Raw genomic sequence first — 15,306 nt, forward strand, 5'->3', positions numbered from 1 at the left:
CTCCCGCCCCGGCGCTGCGGGAGCCTCCGCGTTTCGGCGCGGGCGGGGCGGCGCGCGGGGCGGTGCGCGGGCGCGGCCGGCCCGAGGGGGCGGTGCGCGGGCGGGCGGTGGGGCGCGGGGGGCGGTGCCGCCGGCGCGCGCTGACAGCCACATGCCGCCCTGCCTGAAAAGGCTGCGAGGCGCCGGCGGGGAGGGAGAGGAGGTGCAAACGGCGCCCCAGCCCGCACCGCCCCGCACCCCCGCCGCTGCCGCGCCCCGGGGGATGCCGAGGCGCCGGCCCCGTGGGTCGCCCTAGGGAAGAGAGCGGGTCCGTCGGCACCACCCGCCCCGCACGCCCGGCCCGGGGGAGGCCGCCGCCTCCTCTGCCCTCCCCCCCCCCCCCACCCCCGCGCTGAGCCCCGCCGGAGCCGCTCGCGAGTGGGGCGCCCACGCCGGGCGCGGCGCGCCCGGGGCAGGGAGGCGAAGCCCGGCCCCGCAGCCTCGGGCGTTGGGCTGTTTGTCTTTTAATCGCTTCCGAAGGATGGATACGTTTCTCCTCGCGTGGGGATTTCTAGGGCTGTGCTTGCCCGGCTCCGGAAGCGCGGCGGAGACAGGTAAGGCGCCCCCCGGGGCGGGGGATGCCCCCGGCCACTCGTGGGCCAGGGAGCGCTCCCCGCCCGCCCAACTTTCGGGTGCCCGTGCGCGGTCCGGGGCGCAGGCACAGAGGTTCTGCCCGGCCTCGGGCGTCGCGTGGGGAATAACTGAGGGGTCGGCGGCGCCGCGCAGCTTTCGCGGTGCGGGTTGTGGGGTGGGGGTCGTGCGTGTGGCGGGGCCGGGATGGCGCAGCCCCCGCGGCAAGGCGCGCAGTGGGTAGAGCCGCGGAGCTCCCGTCGCCCGGCGTTGGAGGGGCGAGGGGATTGGAGTCGCATCGGAAAGTTGCGTGCTGGTTTTTGTAAGGGGGGGCGGTAGGGACCGGCCGCATACCGGGCAGCCGCATCCGGATGCCCGCGGCCCCATGCCCGGTTGCAACCTTGGGAAACTTTAGGTGGGAAATTAAAATCGCGGGGCCGGGAGCCGCGCAGGGCGGCACTGGGAGCAGGCGAGGCGCGGCGGCGGCACCCCCGGTCGTAGGCGCTCCCCGCCAGCCCGCTGCGGGATCCGCGCTTACTGTGCAAGCGCCGGGGTGTCCCGGGACCTGGCGGGTTGGCGTCAGGTTTTGGGACGCGAGTGTGGTTTTTCTTGTCTTCGCTGAAGAGCCAGGCTGAGCTGTCAGCAGGCGCTGCGATGAAGCCCCCGAGCTTGCGCTGCTTCGGCGCTCGGGGACAGGAGAGGGGCAAGGGCGGACTGTGGCTGGGTCCCGAGCTTCCCCGGGCACTGGCTTTAGGGTCTGGCTGATGGGGGCAGCAGGGTCCCCCCCGGAGCAGCCACTGGAGGAAGGGACGTGCCTCGCCCAGCCGTCCTCCGTTCCCTCGGGGCTCCTTCTGTGGTCAGCGGCCCGGGGGCTGCCTGCCAGGACGGGGGTGCCGAGCCAGCGGCTGCTGGGCTGCGGGTTTACCTTCCCGATCGCCGGGGCCTCGGGACGCGCCCCAGGCAGCTCGCGGGGACGCGGGGCGCTGAGCCGGACTGCAAGGCGCGGGGGGGTCGGTCCGTCCGTCCCTGCCTTGCCCCCGGCCCCGCTGCCCGGCCCGGCCACCAGCTCGCCCTTGGAAAGGGAACCGGGAGAGGCTCTGCTACAGGAGAAAGTCCCTCTCTTTGGCAGCAGGGAAGCACAGACGTTCCCGGCACACGCGCTCCGCGTCCATTCAGATGCCGGTTGGCATCGCCTCCTTCCTTACGGTTGTAAAGGAAAGAGGAAGATCCCATCTTTTGTTCAAATAAGAAAACAAATGAATAGGCACTCGATGGGGTGAAGAGAAAGGGCAAAGTCCTGAGAGGCCCCTGCTGAGTGCAGCAGCCTTTTCGAATGGTGCCTGGTCTCCTGGGGCGGGAATCGTGCTGAGGCGGGTCGGGCTGTAACCCGAGGCTGCTCCCAAGGGGCTCCGGCCAGCCTGGCTGCATCCCTGGCGCTGCTGAGCCCCACCGCCTGCCCACGTCTGCGTGTGCGCCTCCTTTGGCCCCCGAGTGGGCTCGGGATCACGGCTTCTGGCTGGGAAGGGGTTTATGAGTCAGCCGTGTCTCCGAGGCCGTTCAGCCGCTGTAGGAGCTGTTTATTTGAACGCGGGGTTTTCCCGGCGCAGCAGAGCATCACATGGTGTTGGAGCCAGCAAGGAAGTTGTCTCCCTGCGGCTGACACCCGCGGCTGTTTGCCGAGACGTTGTTGTGGTGCTGCAAACCCGGTCAAATGACTTTATTGCTAGCCTGACGAGCAAAGGTATGGGGTAACGGGACGTGAACCTCCATCAGGCAGTGTCCAGCCCCAGTAAATTAGCCAGCCTGGTAAGAAAAACACACCAGAGGTAGATGGATTTATGTTTCAGCCTGGCATATCTGAAAGCCTTCCCCCATTATGAAGGTCCCTTTTAAGGTTCCCTAAGGGAGGTTAGTAGAGAGGGTAGATGTTTTTAATAGACAATAATATGATAATCCACATGGAAAAAAAAACCCTCGTGCAATATTTCTAGAGTAAGAGATAAACAGTGCAGCTGCCAATTTGTATGTAGCCAAGCAAACCCTGAGATAACCGTCCAGGGGAGTGGGTGGGAGACCCTGGAAGATAAATCTGAAGGCTGGGTGACTGTGTGTTTTTCATCTTCCAGTAAAAAGCAATCAAGTTAGAAAGTAACACATTTGAGTGACCCAAGTACTGAGCTGTTCAGACAATGTTTATGCAGCTCCGAGCAAAGCTCACTCTTGAAGCCTTCTAAATAGTTTGCTGGTATTTTTAGTAATGACTTAGGAGATGTACCAAGGTGGGGAGGGGGACCAAAACAAATTGCTGCCGAGGAGGCACACGGCTGCACACGTACAAACAAGCACACACACACCCAGGCAAGCGCTGAGTGTAATAACGCCTGTTGCCCGTTAGTTGCCCGTTATGCTGTTAACTCGGCTCTTACTGGGAACAAAAGCTTTTTTTAGCTTAGGAATCAGACCGTTGTCAGGAGCATCACTGAAAACGACTGATACAAGCTCAGTGGGGAGCTCGGACCCAGGTTAGGACGCTGCATTTTGTTTTCCTAACTTTCCCGCCACTGAAAAATCACAGTGTGTGATGTCTGGAGTGACAGGCAGGCGTATTGGTCCCAGGGGGCTTCTACAGAGGCGCTTCCTATCTCCCTGCCCTGCTCCTTCTCCCCACCAGCCACCTTCCCAGTATTTACTCTGTGTCTGGTGCTCGTGTATGGCTTAGAAGGTTAAAATGAGAAAGTGACCCGCTTTGCTGGGCCAGAGAAGGCAACGCTCCCAGTCCCAACAGTGCGCCGCTCTGGGCAGGCGGGTGGATTGGTTTCCTAGCAGAAACCTCTGGTGTCACTGGGCTCCAGGACATGGTGGCCTTGTATCACAAATAGCCTGAAAGGAGAAAGCATCCTTCATGGGGTTTAGGAAGCTGTCAGGTTCAGATAAGGCTGGGATCCTATCCTGTGGGACCCCCAGTTGTATTAATAAGGAAAAATTAATTTTTAAGCACTGGGATTGCTGCCAAATTATATGACCTCTGACAGACCAGCTGTGCTAGGAAAATAAATCTTCTCTATCTCAGACCCGTGATCCTATCTGAAATCGAAATAGAAAAAGTCGGCATTTCACCACAATGGTGGGGGCAGATTGCAGCAGCCTGAGAGCAAACTGGAAGCTGCTAAACTTGCTCTCCATTGTGCGGTGAAGTCACTGCCACTACGTCCCCATGGGGACTCGGGAGTACAGTTGTCTAATCCAGGAAGTGTGGAGAGCTGATGTGCCTGTACACACCCAAGCTGGGGCTGATGGTGTCAGCATGGAGGTGGGGGCAGATGTAGGGTGTGAACATTTCCAGCTCTACCCTCACTCTGTAACAGCCCTTTGACACATTTCTAATTATAATACACACACAGACAAAGAGGTAGCTGGGCTATTTTCGAAATCCCTGTCTACACCCTGGTGGAAACCGCAATACTAGCAACAACATAAATCAGGGCTGTTGCTAGCAGTGTTGCGCACGGCTTAGTGCTACAGTAGCATGGTTTTAATCATACTCAGAATCAAAGGGTCAGCCTTCTCCCTGCCTGAGCCAAATTGCAATCTCAGAAGGCCGAATCCTCAGCCAGGCTTGATGCCTGCGCAGTGAAAAGACACAAGCACAGACACGGAGGAGAGGTTTGTCAGCACGAGGTCGGCAGGCACAAGGCCAAACACTCCAAATCACAACTCAGATCTGTAACCCTTTCTACATGCAAGCAGCGCCCATGGATCGCATGAAGGAGGACAGCTAGGATAGTGCTGAGGGGCCAGGGCCCCGACTGCAGCCTTGGTGAGGCAGCCTTTTCCCGGTTTGGGGAAAGGGGTACAAGCAGCGCGTTGGCATGCAGAATAGCGCAAAGTATTACTTGCAGGGACGGATGGCTGCAGAGACTTTCTGTCTGAATGCTTCTCACCCTCTCTTCATACTTGATGAGTCAAAGAAAATGGGCTCCAGAGATGAAGTGCTGGGAGCCAGGTCTTTGAAACCTACCCTGATTTTTCTCCCCATGCATTTGAGACAAAGGCAAGACATCTGCCCCAGCTGTTCCGGTGGGTCACCCCAGCTGTTAAGTGCTGTCTGTGTGGGGCTTGAACTCCTGCCATTCTCTGTGTCCCTCCTCAGAAGATGGTGAAGCCAAAAGGACACTGTCCTTTCACTCTGCTTACATTTTGTTGAAAGGCTTTTTGGGACCTGTTTTTGTTTTTTTTTTTTTTTTTTTAGGGGATGCCTGAGGGGAAAGGAGGGAGAAAAACCACAACCCCTTGTGCATGTAGACACATACACACACGCTTACTGTCTCCCTGGTTCCTCCTCTCTCTTCACAAGCACACAAATCTCTACCTTTTCTCTTACACACAGAGCCCCCCACCTTGCTGCCTGCCGTACATGCACTCCTGCATCTTTCTCTTCCCCATGCTCTCCCTCGTGCACCCAGAGCCCCTCAGCAACTTTCTCTCTCGTGCACACCCTAAGGCTTACTTGCTTTCCTCTCTTTCTATTTGACTGCTGAATATGTGCTCAGCAGGAAACAATGTGTTTAAGACACTCGCCAGAATGTGTAATAACTTCAGCACTAGTAGTGAGGCTCAGCAGTAGCTGGATTTGAGCAAGCCATCGTAAAGGCTGAAGCGGCTGCTGCTCGGCAGAGTGTACAGAGGGAGCTGTGGAGGGGCCTCTCCGCAGCTGGCTCCGGGGGGCCTGCATCCCATCCCATCCCATCCCATCCCATCCCATCCCATCCCATCCCATCCCATCCATGGGGCTGCCTGCTGCCAAGGCACTGGGTTTTGCTCTGCAGCACTTGGGAGGGAGGACTGAGCCAAGAGTGGTGCAGGATTCAGAGAGGCTCTGCTGGCCACTTTGGGAAGAAGCAGGAATAAACTGCCATTGCCCGGTGGGAAAAGCCAGGATTCAGTTTTTGTGAAGAATGGACCCTGACAGATGGACTCGAAAGGTGTGAGGGAGCTGGGAGGGCGCAGGGGGAGATGAGAGATGAGACAGGCTTTTTTTTGTTCTTGGAATTGTCGTAATAACAATACTAATTAGTATTTCAGAGGCATTGAACACCTTTCATCAAGCCTGAAGCTCTTTAGAGAGGAATCCTAGGTGAATCCATGGCTCTTTCTTTAATGTGTGAAATTAGAAATGTCTCTCATTTTTTTTCTGTGGCCCTCAAACCAGCCTGTTATTGATGGCATTCACAGGGGTGGCTCAGCAAGTTGTTTCATCCTTGTATTATTTCCTAGTATAGTCTATAGGTAGGGTGGCAGGCTGCCATGCAGGAAGCCTCTGCTTTATTTCTGCCTCTGCTCTGAGCAGAGTCTCTGTTTCCCTGCCTGTGGTACCGGCAAGGTTTCCTCAGAAACTGGCCAATCTGCAGCTTGAAGGTCTCCTGAAGCTGCCACCTATTCCTGGGAGATGGCAGTGTGTTTCCACGAGACTTCAAACCCTTGAGAGCCTTAACACAGAGGCAGGAGAAACAGGCGTGATTCCTGTGAGTTCAATATGCAATTATCCCCTTCTTTGCACATGCACTCACGCGCTTTCTCGAATGATTACCGGAGTAGCCAGGAGCTGTAATTCCAGACGCACCGATTACATTTGCAGGCAAGCTGGGAGAATGGTGTGCACACATATCTGTATAAAGACTAGCACTATTAAGCCGGTTGCCCTATTGGAATTGTATTTGGCTGTGATATATGATAACAAATAACAAAGTTAGCAGAGGTGGCACCACGTAAAAACCAGGATATGAAATCTCACTGAAGAGACAAGGTTGCAGGGTGGGGGGGCGTGGGGGGGGCTCTCATTTTCCATGGTGAAGCTTGAGTAGGTGGCTATTTCAGGTTTTCACTCAGTTCTTTGGTGGATTAACATGGCAAAGAAAGTGCAGATGTGAGAAATCTCAAAATCTCCTCTCTCTTCCTCCCTCTAACACTCCCTTCTTATTTAAAAATAATTTTAAATGGTCTCTTTTTGCAAAGGCTCACAGTTAAAATGTTCCATTTGCTGAGCTTTCCGGCGTTTCCCTCTCACTGCTGTCCAGCGCTATAAAGTGAATATATTGCATCCCTCCCCAGTTGCTTTAGGAAGTGGTCAAACGGCTGCATTCCTCAGCTGATGGATTGGCGCGTTCCTTTCTTGCGTAAGGCCAGACAGTGTTTTTATGAGCCTGTCTCGTGACAGGCTTGAGACACTTTGAATCAAACAAAATCCTAGCTCAGATCACAAAAGCAGTCTTTAAATTCTGCTTTGCTGTGCCTCTACTTTTAAGTGGAATTTTAGTTAAACTGGTAAAGGCTCTCGATGAAATGTTCAGGGGACTTTCCCTGGTTGTGTGAAATCCCAAGACGTGGATGTGAGTACCGCTCAGGGATGAACCATGCGTGTAAGTGCTTTGTGTTGTTTGGGTGTGTTTGTCTGTTAATTTGTTCAGGAAGCCTTTGAAGCTTTATCTTGCAATCCAAAGCAAACATGCTTCTGCTAAAATGATCTGTGCTACTGGGGATAAAATATCTAATCTTATTAGCTTCCTCTGCACTATGTCTCCCTCCTTGGCCAATGGCTAAGCTGTATCATTTAAATCCCGGAGTTCACATTTGTGTTCCTGCCTGATGCAAAAGTTGTGCCATACGGTTTGGGGTGAGAGCCCCTGCCACGTTAGCCATTCCCAGGCTCTCCCCCAGGGCCTGGGGAATGAGGCAGGATGAACGTTAACAGTAATGAATTAGCTGTTTCTCCCCTCCATGCCAGGGTTTGGCAAAGTGCTTGGACGCACATGGACCTTGAAAAACTTTGCTTCTTGAAGAGCTGTTTGACTCTAACAGGACTGAAACGCAGGGTTTGCTGCACAAGGGCTCGTGCCAAGCTCTGAGAGCAGTAGGTCGTGTGTGCCAGGACCCATATTTTGCTGTGCTGTTGGAGGGCTGGCAGGGCAAGTCTCCTCTGCCCAGCGCTGATTTCCAGGATGTAGAAATCTTCTGCGGTGACTGGATGGGAGTGTGGGGCTGGGCTGTGAGGGCCTCATGCGAGGAAGAGAACTAAGTGACGAGGCCAGGCGATGCATCCCTTTGCCATGGGACTCCCGGGATATCTCCCTCTTGCTCCTTTGCCACCCTCAAAGGCTGCTGTTCCCAAGCAGCACAGACCAATGCTGCTGCTTACCTCCAAGGCCTCAATTTAAGAACGTCTTAAATTTAGTGCACAGCCCTAAATTACATCCCCAAAGTAAACTGAACCCAGCAGATCAGAACACGTGATAGTTTTCTGCTGGACACTACAAGCTCTCAGAGGCTGTAGTATGTGTTTGTTGTGAAACAGGCCTCTCTGGTGATGATTATTTTTGTTACAGGCAGAGTTGGCTTTAGTTTCTGTGTTGAAGGTCCAACAATAACAGTGAGCCCTGCTCTCCTGGGGTGAGGGAAATCCAGAGGGATTTAATCGGCAGGAAATTCAAGTAGGAGAACGCTCTGCTCCCGGCCTGAGGTTTCAGCATGTGCTGATGAGCTACAGAGCTGAAAACCCCAAGTGTGGGTGCAGGTTCCCCAGGGTCTGGCTGTTATTTTTGCCTCCTCTGAGTGATGATTGCTCATTACAGTCTGGAGGAGGCAGAGGGAGACTTCATCAGCCTGGATGTCTCCAGCAGGTCAGGGCAAGGAAAGAAGGGTCAGCCCCTCACCAAGGGTGAGGAGCTCAGCTGCTGATACCCATCTCTGTGGGAAACTCTGGAGTTGCCCGCCATATGATGCGACGTTTACAGGAGTCTGCCCTCGTGAACTTTCCAGGTCTTCCTTTCCCGTCCCCATGGCTTGGTTGTTGTCCTCTGGTATAGTTCCCTTGTTGGGGTGGTCCTGCAAGGCTGCTGGGATAATGTGATTCATGTGGTGAGCCTTAATGAAGGAGGGCATCTGGGGATTTGTGATCCTGAACACAGCCTCCTCTGGCATTGCCAGGGAGCACCAACCTCCATAGCCTCTGCTGAGGAGCCCGGCTGCTCTCCCGTGCCCTCGCCATTGGCACGGCGCTCCACTGGCCCGTCCACCATGCAGGCTGGCAGGGGCCCCAGCAGTTTGCTTTCAATCTTCTTTTCAATCTGCTTTTGCTTACTGAGCAACGGGATGTCCCACGCACCTGGCAGACTTGGCTTATACTTCAGAATTTAATTTTAATTTTATTAAGTGAATTCAGGGCTGGCAAAAGCTGCCAGAGCCCATTAGCTGTGGAGCACGTCTTGCTTCCAAAGCATACAGCCTGGGCAGTAGCCATGCCACTCACCTTTTTTTCTTTTTTTTTTCTTTTTTTTTTTTCCTTAACTTTTGCATAGATTAAATGCATCAGTTTGAAAGGACACGTTTGTGTAGAAGCTTAACCCTCTACTGTGTACAAAACAGACATGATTTTATACAGAAAGCCAGTGGTTGGCATGTCTGCTGAGGCAAACTCATCAGTGGGCACAGTGATAGATTTTTTTGTTGTTGTTGTTGCAGCTGTTTATCTGCTAGACACCAGTGAATCAGAAGAGGATATGCCCCACAGAACACTTACAAAGATATTAAAGTTATTCTGCTTCTTCAGATAACTCCAAGAAGCCCCAGTTTCCATGGTATGCTATTACCCACCACATGGCCTGATGCTGTGCATGGACAAGGCAGCACTCTACTCAAGTAGCCTCCTTCATTTCTCTGGACCTTCTTGGGGAGGGGTGAATGAGAGGACAAAATCTGTTCCTCTGAGAGACACAGATAAGCTTTCCTGCATGTGGAAGGCTTTCCCTGCTGCAGAAGGTGAAATTTTCCTAGTGATATCTGAACACCTGAGGGATGTGGCTGGTGCTGCTGTCCGCTCGGTGGTTTTGCCTGCTTGTCCCGTTTTGCTGCAGAGCCCAGAACTGCGGAGAGCTGGGCTCTAGCCTTGCTGACCCTGAAGTGAAGCAGGCTGTCCTCACTGGCACCAAGCTGACCTGAAATCAGCATCAAGCCCAAGGATTTCCTTAGCTCAGTCTCACTGACCTGTGATGGCCTCGCAGGGGCAAGGGAGAAGTTTTAAGATCAGGATAAACCTAGGTTTCTGCTCCTGAGTTCATTTGTTAAGGAAGAGCCGGAGCAAGCTGGAGCCTAACACCCCTGTTCACATCGCAGCTCCCCTGCAGCTGGTTGAGTTGCAGCGGCTCATGGAGTATTCATAGTATCCGGTGCGAGTAAGGGGCTAGCAGCTCCTGAGTAGTGGGTGATGTTGGTGGTATCAGCCTAGCGGGTAGCATGTGTGTGAAAGCTGGAGAGACGGGGAGGGGATGACGAGGCGTGGAAGGATTGACTGTATTTTCATTGCTTTGAGACTTTGCCCTTTCCAAGAAAAATAATCTGCAGCTTGAATATTTCTCTTTGCTGGAGGGGGCGGACATGTGTGCAAACGAGGTGTGAATTTTTATGAGAAGGTGTGAAAGTGTGTACATGAGTGAAGTGTGAATTACACGTCTATTTGTACATTGATGTCAACAAGTTCGTGAATTTCTTCCTTCCACGTGAATGTCTCTCTCTCTCCCCCCCAAACCCACATAGACACGTGTGTGGGCAAATATGCCTTTCTGAGAGAAGAGATTTGTGCAGGAACGTAGGTTTGTAAATGTTTGTGTGTTGAGCAAGCTCTTCTGTGGAACAAAACCAGATGTTCTTTGGTATTCTCAGCTCTTCCATGGCAATGTTGCGATTTTTCCCCTCATATTTTTCAGGATACTTACAGGATTATTTTAAGAAAAAAGGGAAGGCTGCAGAGATGCCTTTGGGTGTGTGAGAAGAAAGTTATTTTGAAGAATGAATGTGTTAGAGGGCATGAAAAACAGGAGGGAACTGAGATAGTGCTTTTTCATGGCGAAGGAAGCCTCGCTCCCCCATGAAGGGCCCTCCTGTTGCCCTTGTTCCCATCCAGGGCAGTTCTGCAGGCAGCATGCAGGCAGCGTGCTGGCAGCAGGTTGTTTATTCAAAGTGCTTTTTTCCAGGAAGTGTTGCTGCCAAGGGGTCCTGCCTCGCTCCCACTGCTCGCACTGACTCCCCACCTAGGGACATCCTTGGGCGGTCAGGCTTGTGACAGCCTTGCAGGGGACACCCTGGGGCCTGGCTGACCTCATGGCAGAGGGACAGAGCCCACAGGAGTCTGTGCTGCTTTGCTTCTCCTGGGTGGTCCTAGGGCTTTGCAGCAAGTGCCACTGTGGGAGGGACAGGGAGAACCCTCAGAGCCAGGGCAGCGGGGAGCACCGCAGGGACCCTCAGCTCACAGAACCCATGGGGTGTGGGACATGTGGTTACCCTCCTGCACTGAGGGTGATGTTCCTCCTGGGCTTCGGCTCCCTCAGGGGCATGGGATGTGCCTCAGGTCCCATTGCAAGGTGTGCACATCTGGTACCTGGGAAAGCCCACCCACACCCCATGGTGGGGACAACCCATGAGGGTTTGCATCCCATGTTGTACCCCTGTTGCTGTGGAGGGGCCCAGGGTTTTGCTGCGTTTTACCCATTTTGCTGGTTTTTGCCCATTTTGCTGGATGTGAGAAGGCAATGCCATCTTGCGAGGGCAGCTGTGGCAGCCTGTGGGGCTGGGACAGGCAGTGGCAGGGGAGTGGGGGCAGCAAGAGGCATGCAATAGGGGCCCTGTGGAGAAAGGGACTTCATTGGGATTTGTAATGCGTTATCAGTTGACCCTGTGATGCAGATTTTCCTCCTAGCAAGTAATGCAATAATAAATTTGATTTGCAGCGTTCATGAGATTAAATGTTTTTTTGAAGATGAAATCACCCTCCAGGGCCTGTTCTAACCCAAAGCTGAGAGTGCTTCCTCCACTCACCACACAGCCGTTGCCAGCCATTTGCGGGCTAGCCCCACAAAACCACCACTGCTGAGATAACTGTGTCTGCAATTCCAACGGCTGGGTTAGCCTGAAAGGTTTTGGGAGGCAGGGTGGTGGGGGCAGGCATGGTTGGAGAGGGAGAGCACAGCAAGAGGAGGAAGGCTGTTGAGGGGCTGTGGCCAGGAGTGCCGGATGCTGTCCTCAGCTCTGCAACGGGCTGTGCGGGTGGGCTTGGGCTCGCCATCAGCCCTGCGGTGCCTCGGTTTCCTTCCTTGGGAACAGCAAAGCTTTTTGCACTCCTGCAGCTATATCAAGGGTCGTACGCGTCCAAATTTTGGTGTCTCCTGAGGCAGCTGTGGGAGACTGCCACAGAGCAGCTTGCAAAGGAGGCAAAACAAGGGATAAAACAAGGCGGCTCCAGATGATCTGATATCAATCTGTCTCTTACTTTATGGCTCTGTAATTGCCTTGGCAAGAGCATTTATTTCTCTTTTCTGGTCTGTGTGAAATGTGGTGTGTAAGTGTGGCAGGAGGTGGAGGGGAGAAGGAATAGGTTTGTTGTGTAGAATAATTGCCCTTGCCCAGAGATTAATATGAAATATTAGTGTACCAAGCGGATGTCAACAGCCTGGAGAATGGCCTTTATCAGACCACCCCTAGCAGCAGCCCGGAGGGACTGGCTGTGCACAGCTGATGCCCGGAACCGGTTTCAATGCCTTGTTCCCTTCTGTGTCTCCGCAGCTCAGCCATGCGGAGGACGCCTGAACTCCAAGGACGCCGGGTACATCACCTCCCCAGGATACCCCAATGACTACCCCTCCCACCAGAACTGTGAGTGGGTCATCTACGCCCCTGAATCCAACCAGAAGATTATCCTCAACTTCAACCCTCACTTTGAAATTGAAAAGCACGACTGCAAGTAAGAGCCTTCCTCTTCCTCTCTAGTACATAGTCACCTCCTCTTTGCACTTTTGTTTGGCGGTTTGGGCCTCATGGTTCCTTGCACGTGAAAACAAACATTGTTCTGAGCCCCCATAGCACTGCGTCTCGTGGCCTTTCAGAGGCAAGTGTGCCTTTACTGACTGGGTGGTTGTAAGTTGCTGCTTTAAACACATAGGATGAGCCTACTCTGCATTGAACTGGTGGTCCTTAACTCAGCCTGATAGCACCTGAAAGCAAGAGCTAACTGGCTTTCAACCTGAGTTTGACTTTGGTTAAAAGACAGCTTGTTTTTCTCAGCGTCAAAGTGGCCTCACTGTCCTTTTAAACTGTGCTGGGAGAGCGGAGCAATTTCCTGGCGTGTAACTAGGCAGAGGTATGGCATAGAGAGCTCGAGGGCTGGAGACCCAGGCTGGGGCCATGTGAGCCTGGGGGCCTGGGGATCTGAGCTGTTTGGGCTGAATCTGACTCTCCACAGTGCTCACTCTGCATTTGATAACCTAGGGGGTTGGTTTTGTTTGCTTTTTTTCCCTTGTCTTCTAAGAAGGGACTCAGAAACTGGATGTCCGGGGAAAAACAATTAACAGCTAGTAAAGAATAATTAACAGCATCAAAGGGCACCATAAAAGGCTGAGTTAATAACATGGTCTCAGCAGACATATAAACCTATGTGTTTAATCTGGAATCCACAGCCAGCTACAAGGATGCCTGAGCTGTGAAGGAGCTTGGAGTCTCCTAAAACGGGCTTGACACAGCAGTCTTGCCAGACATGCTGGTCCTGTTGATTAAAAGAGGGTTATATATGGAGATGGGATCTCTGTTTGCAAAAAGGACAGAGGGACAGAGGAAGCATTTATGGGGCTGTAGAATCAGTCCTGTGGAGAACAAAGAATTCAGCATGGATTTGATGATGTACTGAAGGTTATGAAGTGTAGAGCTAGATCCTCAGCTAATGTAAATCAGTATCACTTCTCTAACTCTAATTAAGGTGTGCTGATTGATGTCACTGGGGATCTCATCACTCCCTACAGATAAAGCCTGGGATAATAAGGCTTTGAGCACCATGACCTCTCCCTGAAGTCACTGTGTGTGCAAGGTGTTTAGCACTTTGCAGGATCAGGCCTGTGTTTAGAGAGGGGAGAAGGTAGAGAAAGGCTTAACGTGGACATAGATGAGCACAAGGCCTCAGCAGTGCGCATGAGAAGAATGGTTGCTATCAGATTTTATTATTGCTTGCACAGGCTGAATTGGATAGCCTTCTCATACCTAATGCAGTTGCCCCAAATTCACAGTACTAAAAGCTTTATGCAGTCTTCAGAGTGTGCAATGTGTATCGGGCAGAACAGTGTTATGTGCAGGGCAGGGGTTGAGCTGGGCAGGACAGACTCCAGCTTCTGCCTCTCCAAGGTTGCACGCAAGCAAAGCCAGGTTGGTCAGAGAGCCAGAAACCCCAGTGGGCACCTGGGTTTTCCTCCACGTGTAGAAAGCTGTCAGTTTTAGCTCTGAGCAGCTTGGATGACTTTTGCCATGTTTTGCTGCCTGTGAGAGAGCAGGGTCTGGTCCTGAGCTGCAGGTGGTGTGTGCTGGAGGGGCTGCCTGAGCACTGGAGATGTTGTCACTTTGTTGCTTTCTACTTTACTGTGGCAGATCTTCTAAGTGGCTGCTACGTGGTCTCGCCCTTTCCCTTTCTCATGTACGGGTATGCAGGGAGGCTTTAGTTCGAGCAGAAAGCTTTGAGTTGGAAGGGTTTGGTCCCCCATGTGGGGCATGAATGCTGGAGGGTTTGTCAGGGTCTCTGATTCAGTTCAGCTCCTGTGGCAACATTGCTCTCTAGAAACCAGGTATTAACATCAAACCTCTCCTGAAAGTGAAATTTGCCTCCCCTCAGCTGCTACCTGTGTGTAAGTGAAACAGGGTTCATTCACAGTGCACTTTGGCTTCTTCTGAAAACAGGTATGAGCTGGGAGCCAAGCTGACTTTGGCTGCCTGCTCCCCAGAGCCAGCACTCCCAAGTAGTGGGTTTGAAAGAACTTCATGGACAGTGGTTGATGGAAAGCATAACCAAACAAATTAAAACAGTGTGTGATAAACACTGCTGGAAAGAAATTGATAGGAGGGAGGGGGTTTTTTTGTTTTTTTTTTTTTTTTTTAAGTGACCTACCAGAAGGAGACAAGTATTAACACTGTGCAATGCTTGGGCATTAAGCGGTGCTACTAGGTGACCATCTAGTAATAAATCTCATCTGAGTGTCAGAGGGTATTTTATGAAGAAGCAAAGGCCTCATTGCAGCTGCAGGTGGGAACCTTAGCAGGAACAAGAGTTCAGCACCAAAGAAACATAGTCATAGGGCAGAACCCTTCTTTTGACATCTGATCATTAATATAGGGCACATTCACACAAAGGTGACAGGCTGATGAGCCCTGCTATGGCACTCTGTCTCTGGGCAGACAAGGTTTCCCCCTGTGGTATTGCTACCTGGCAGCTCTCAGAGCAGGAGTGGGGCTGGTCTGTGCTTCCAGCTGCCAGAAATAAACACCATAACCCCTTCCTCTGTTGCTTCTTCCTTCGACATTTTGTTTTGCCTTATTAGGCTAAAGTTTCTCCCTCATAAAGCATAACATTTACATTCCTAAAACCCATTCTAAGGCCTACAAAAATATCTGCAGAGGTCTTACTCTTAGTTTTACTCTGTCCTTTCTGGCTTTCCTTGTATCTGTTTTAGATTTCCCTTTGGGATAGGAGGCGTTTCCTCCTGTGTTTTGTACAGTGCCTCATACCCTGGGGACCTTCACAGAAAGGTCAGTCGTTTCCCCTTGCTGGGCAGCTGGCCGGAAAGGGCTTGTGTACCTGGTGCTGCCCGGATGTCAAAGCGAGAGCTGGCTGCGGAGAGC

The 15,306-nt window shown here is 52.7% G+C and overlaps 1 protein-coding gene across 4 annotated transcripts in view; it reads left to right on the forward strand.

Annotated features, from left to right (window-relative positions):
• Positions 1-232: 232 nt before the first annotated feature.
• NRP2 (neuropilin 2) overlaps positions 233-15,306 on the forward strand; it is a 90,547-nt gene continuing 75,473 nt past the window's right edge. For all 4 annotated transcript variants that reach the window (XM_086750954.1, XM_086750955.1, XM_086750956.1 and 1 more), the window contains exons 1-2: positions 233-593; positions 12,217-12,394. In XM_086750954.1, coding sequence (XP_086607080.1) covers positions 521-593; positions 12,217-12,394 — 251 coding nt within the window. In that variant the 5' untranslated portion in view covers positions 233-520. The remainder of the gene's footprint in view (positions 594-12,216; positions 12,395-15,306) is intronic.

Source organism: Chlamydotis macqueenii, chromosome 6, assembly GCF_036417535.1.
Source record: "Chlamydotis macqueenii isolate bChlMac1 chromosome 6, bChlMac1.mat, whole genome shotgun sequence".
NCBI lineage: Eukaryota > Metazoa > Chordata > Aves > Otidiformes > Otididae > Chlamydotis > Chlamydotis macqueenii.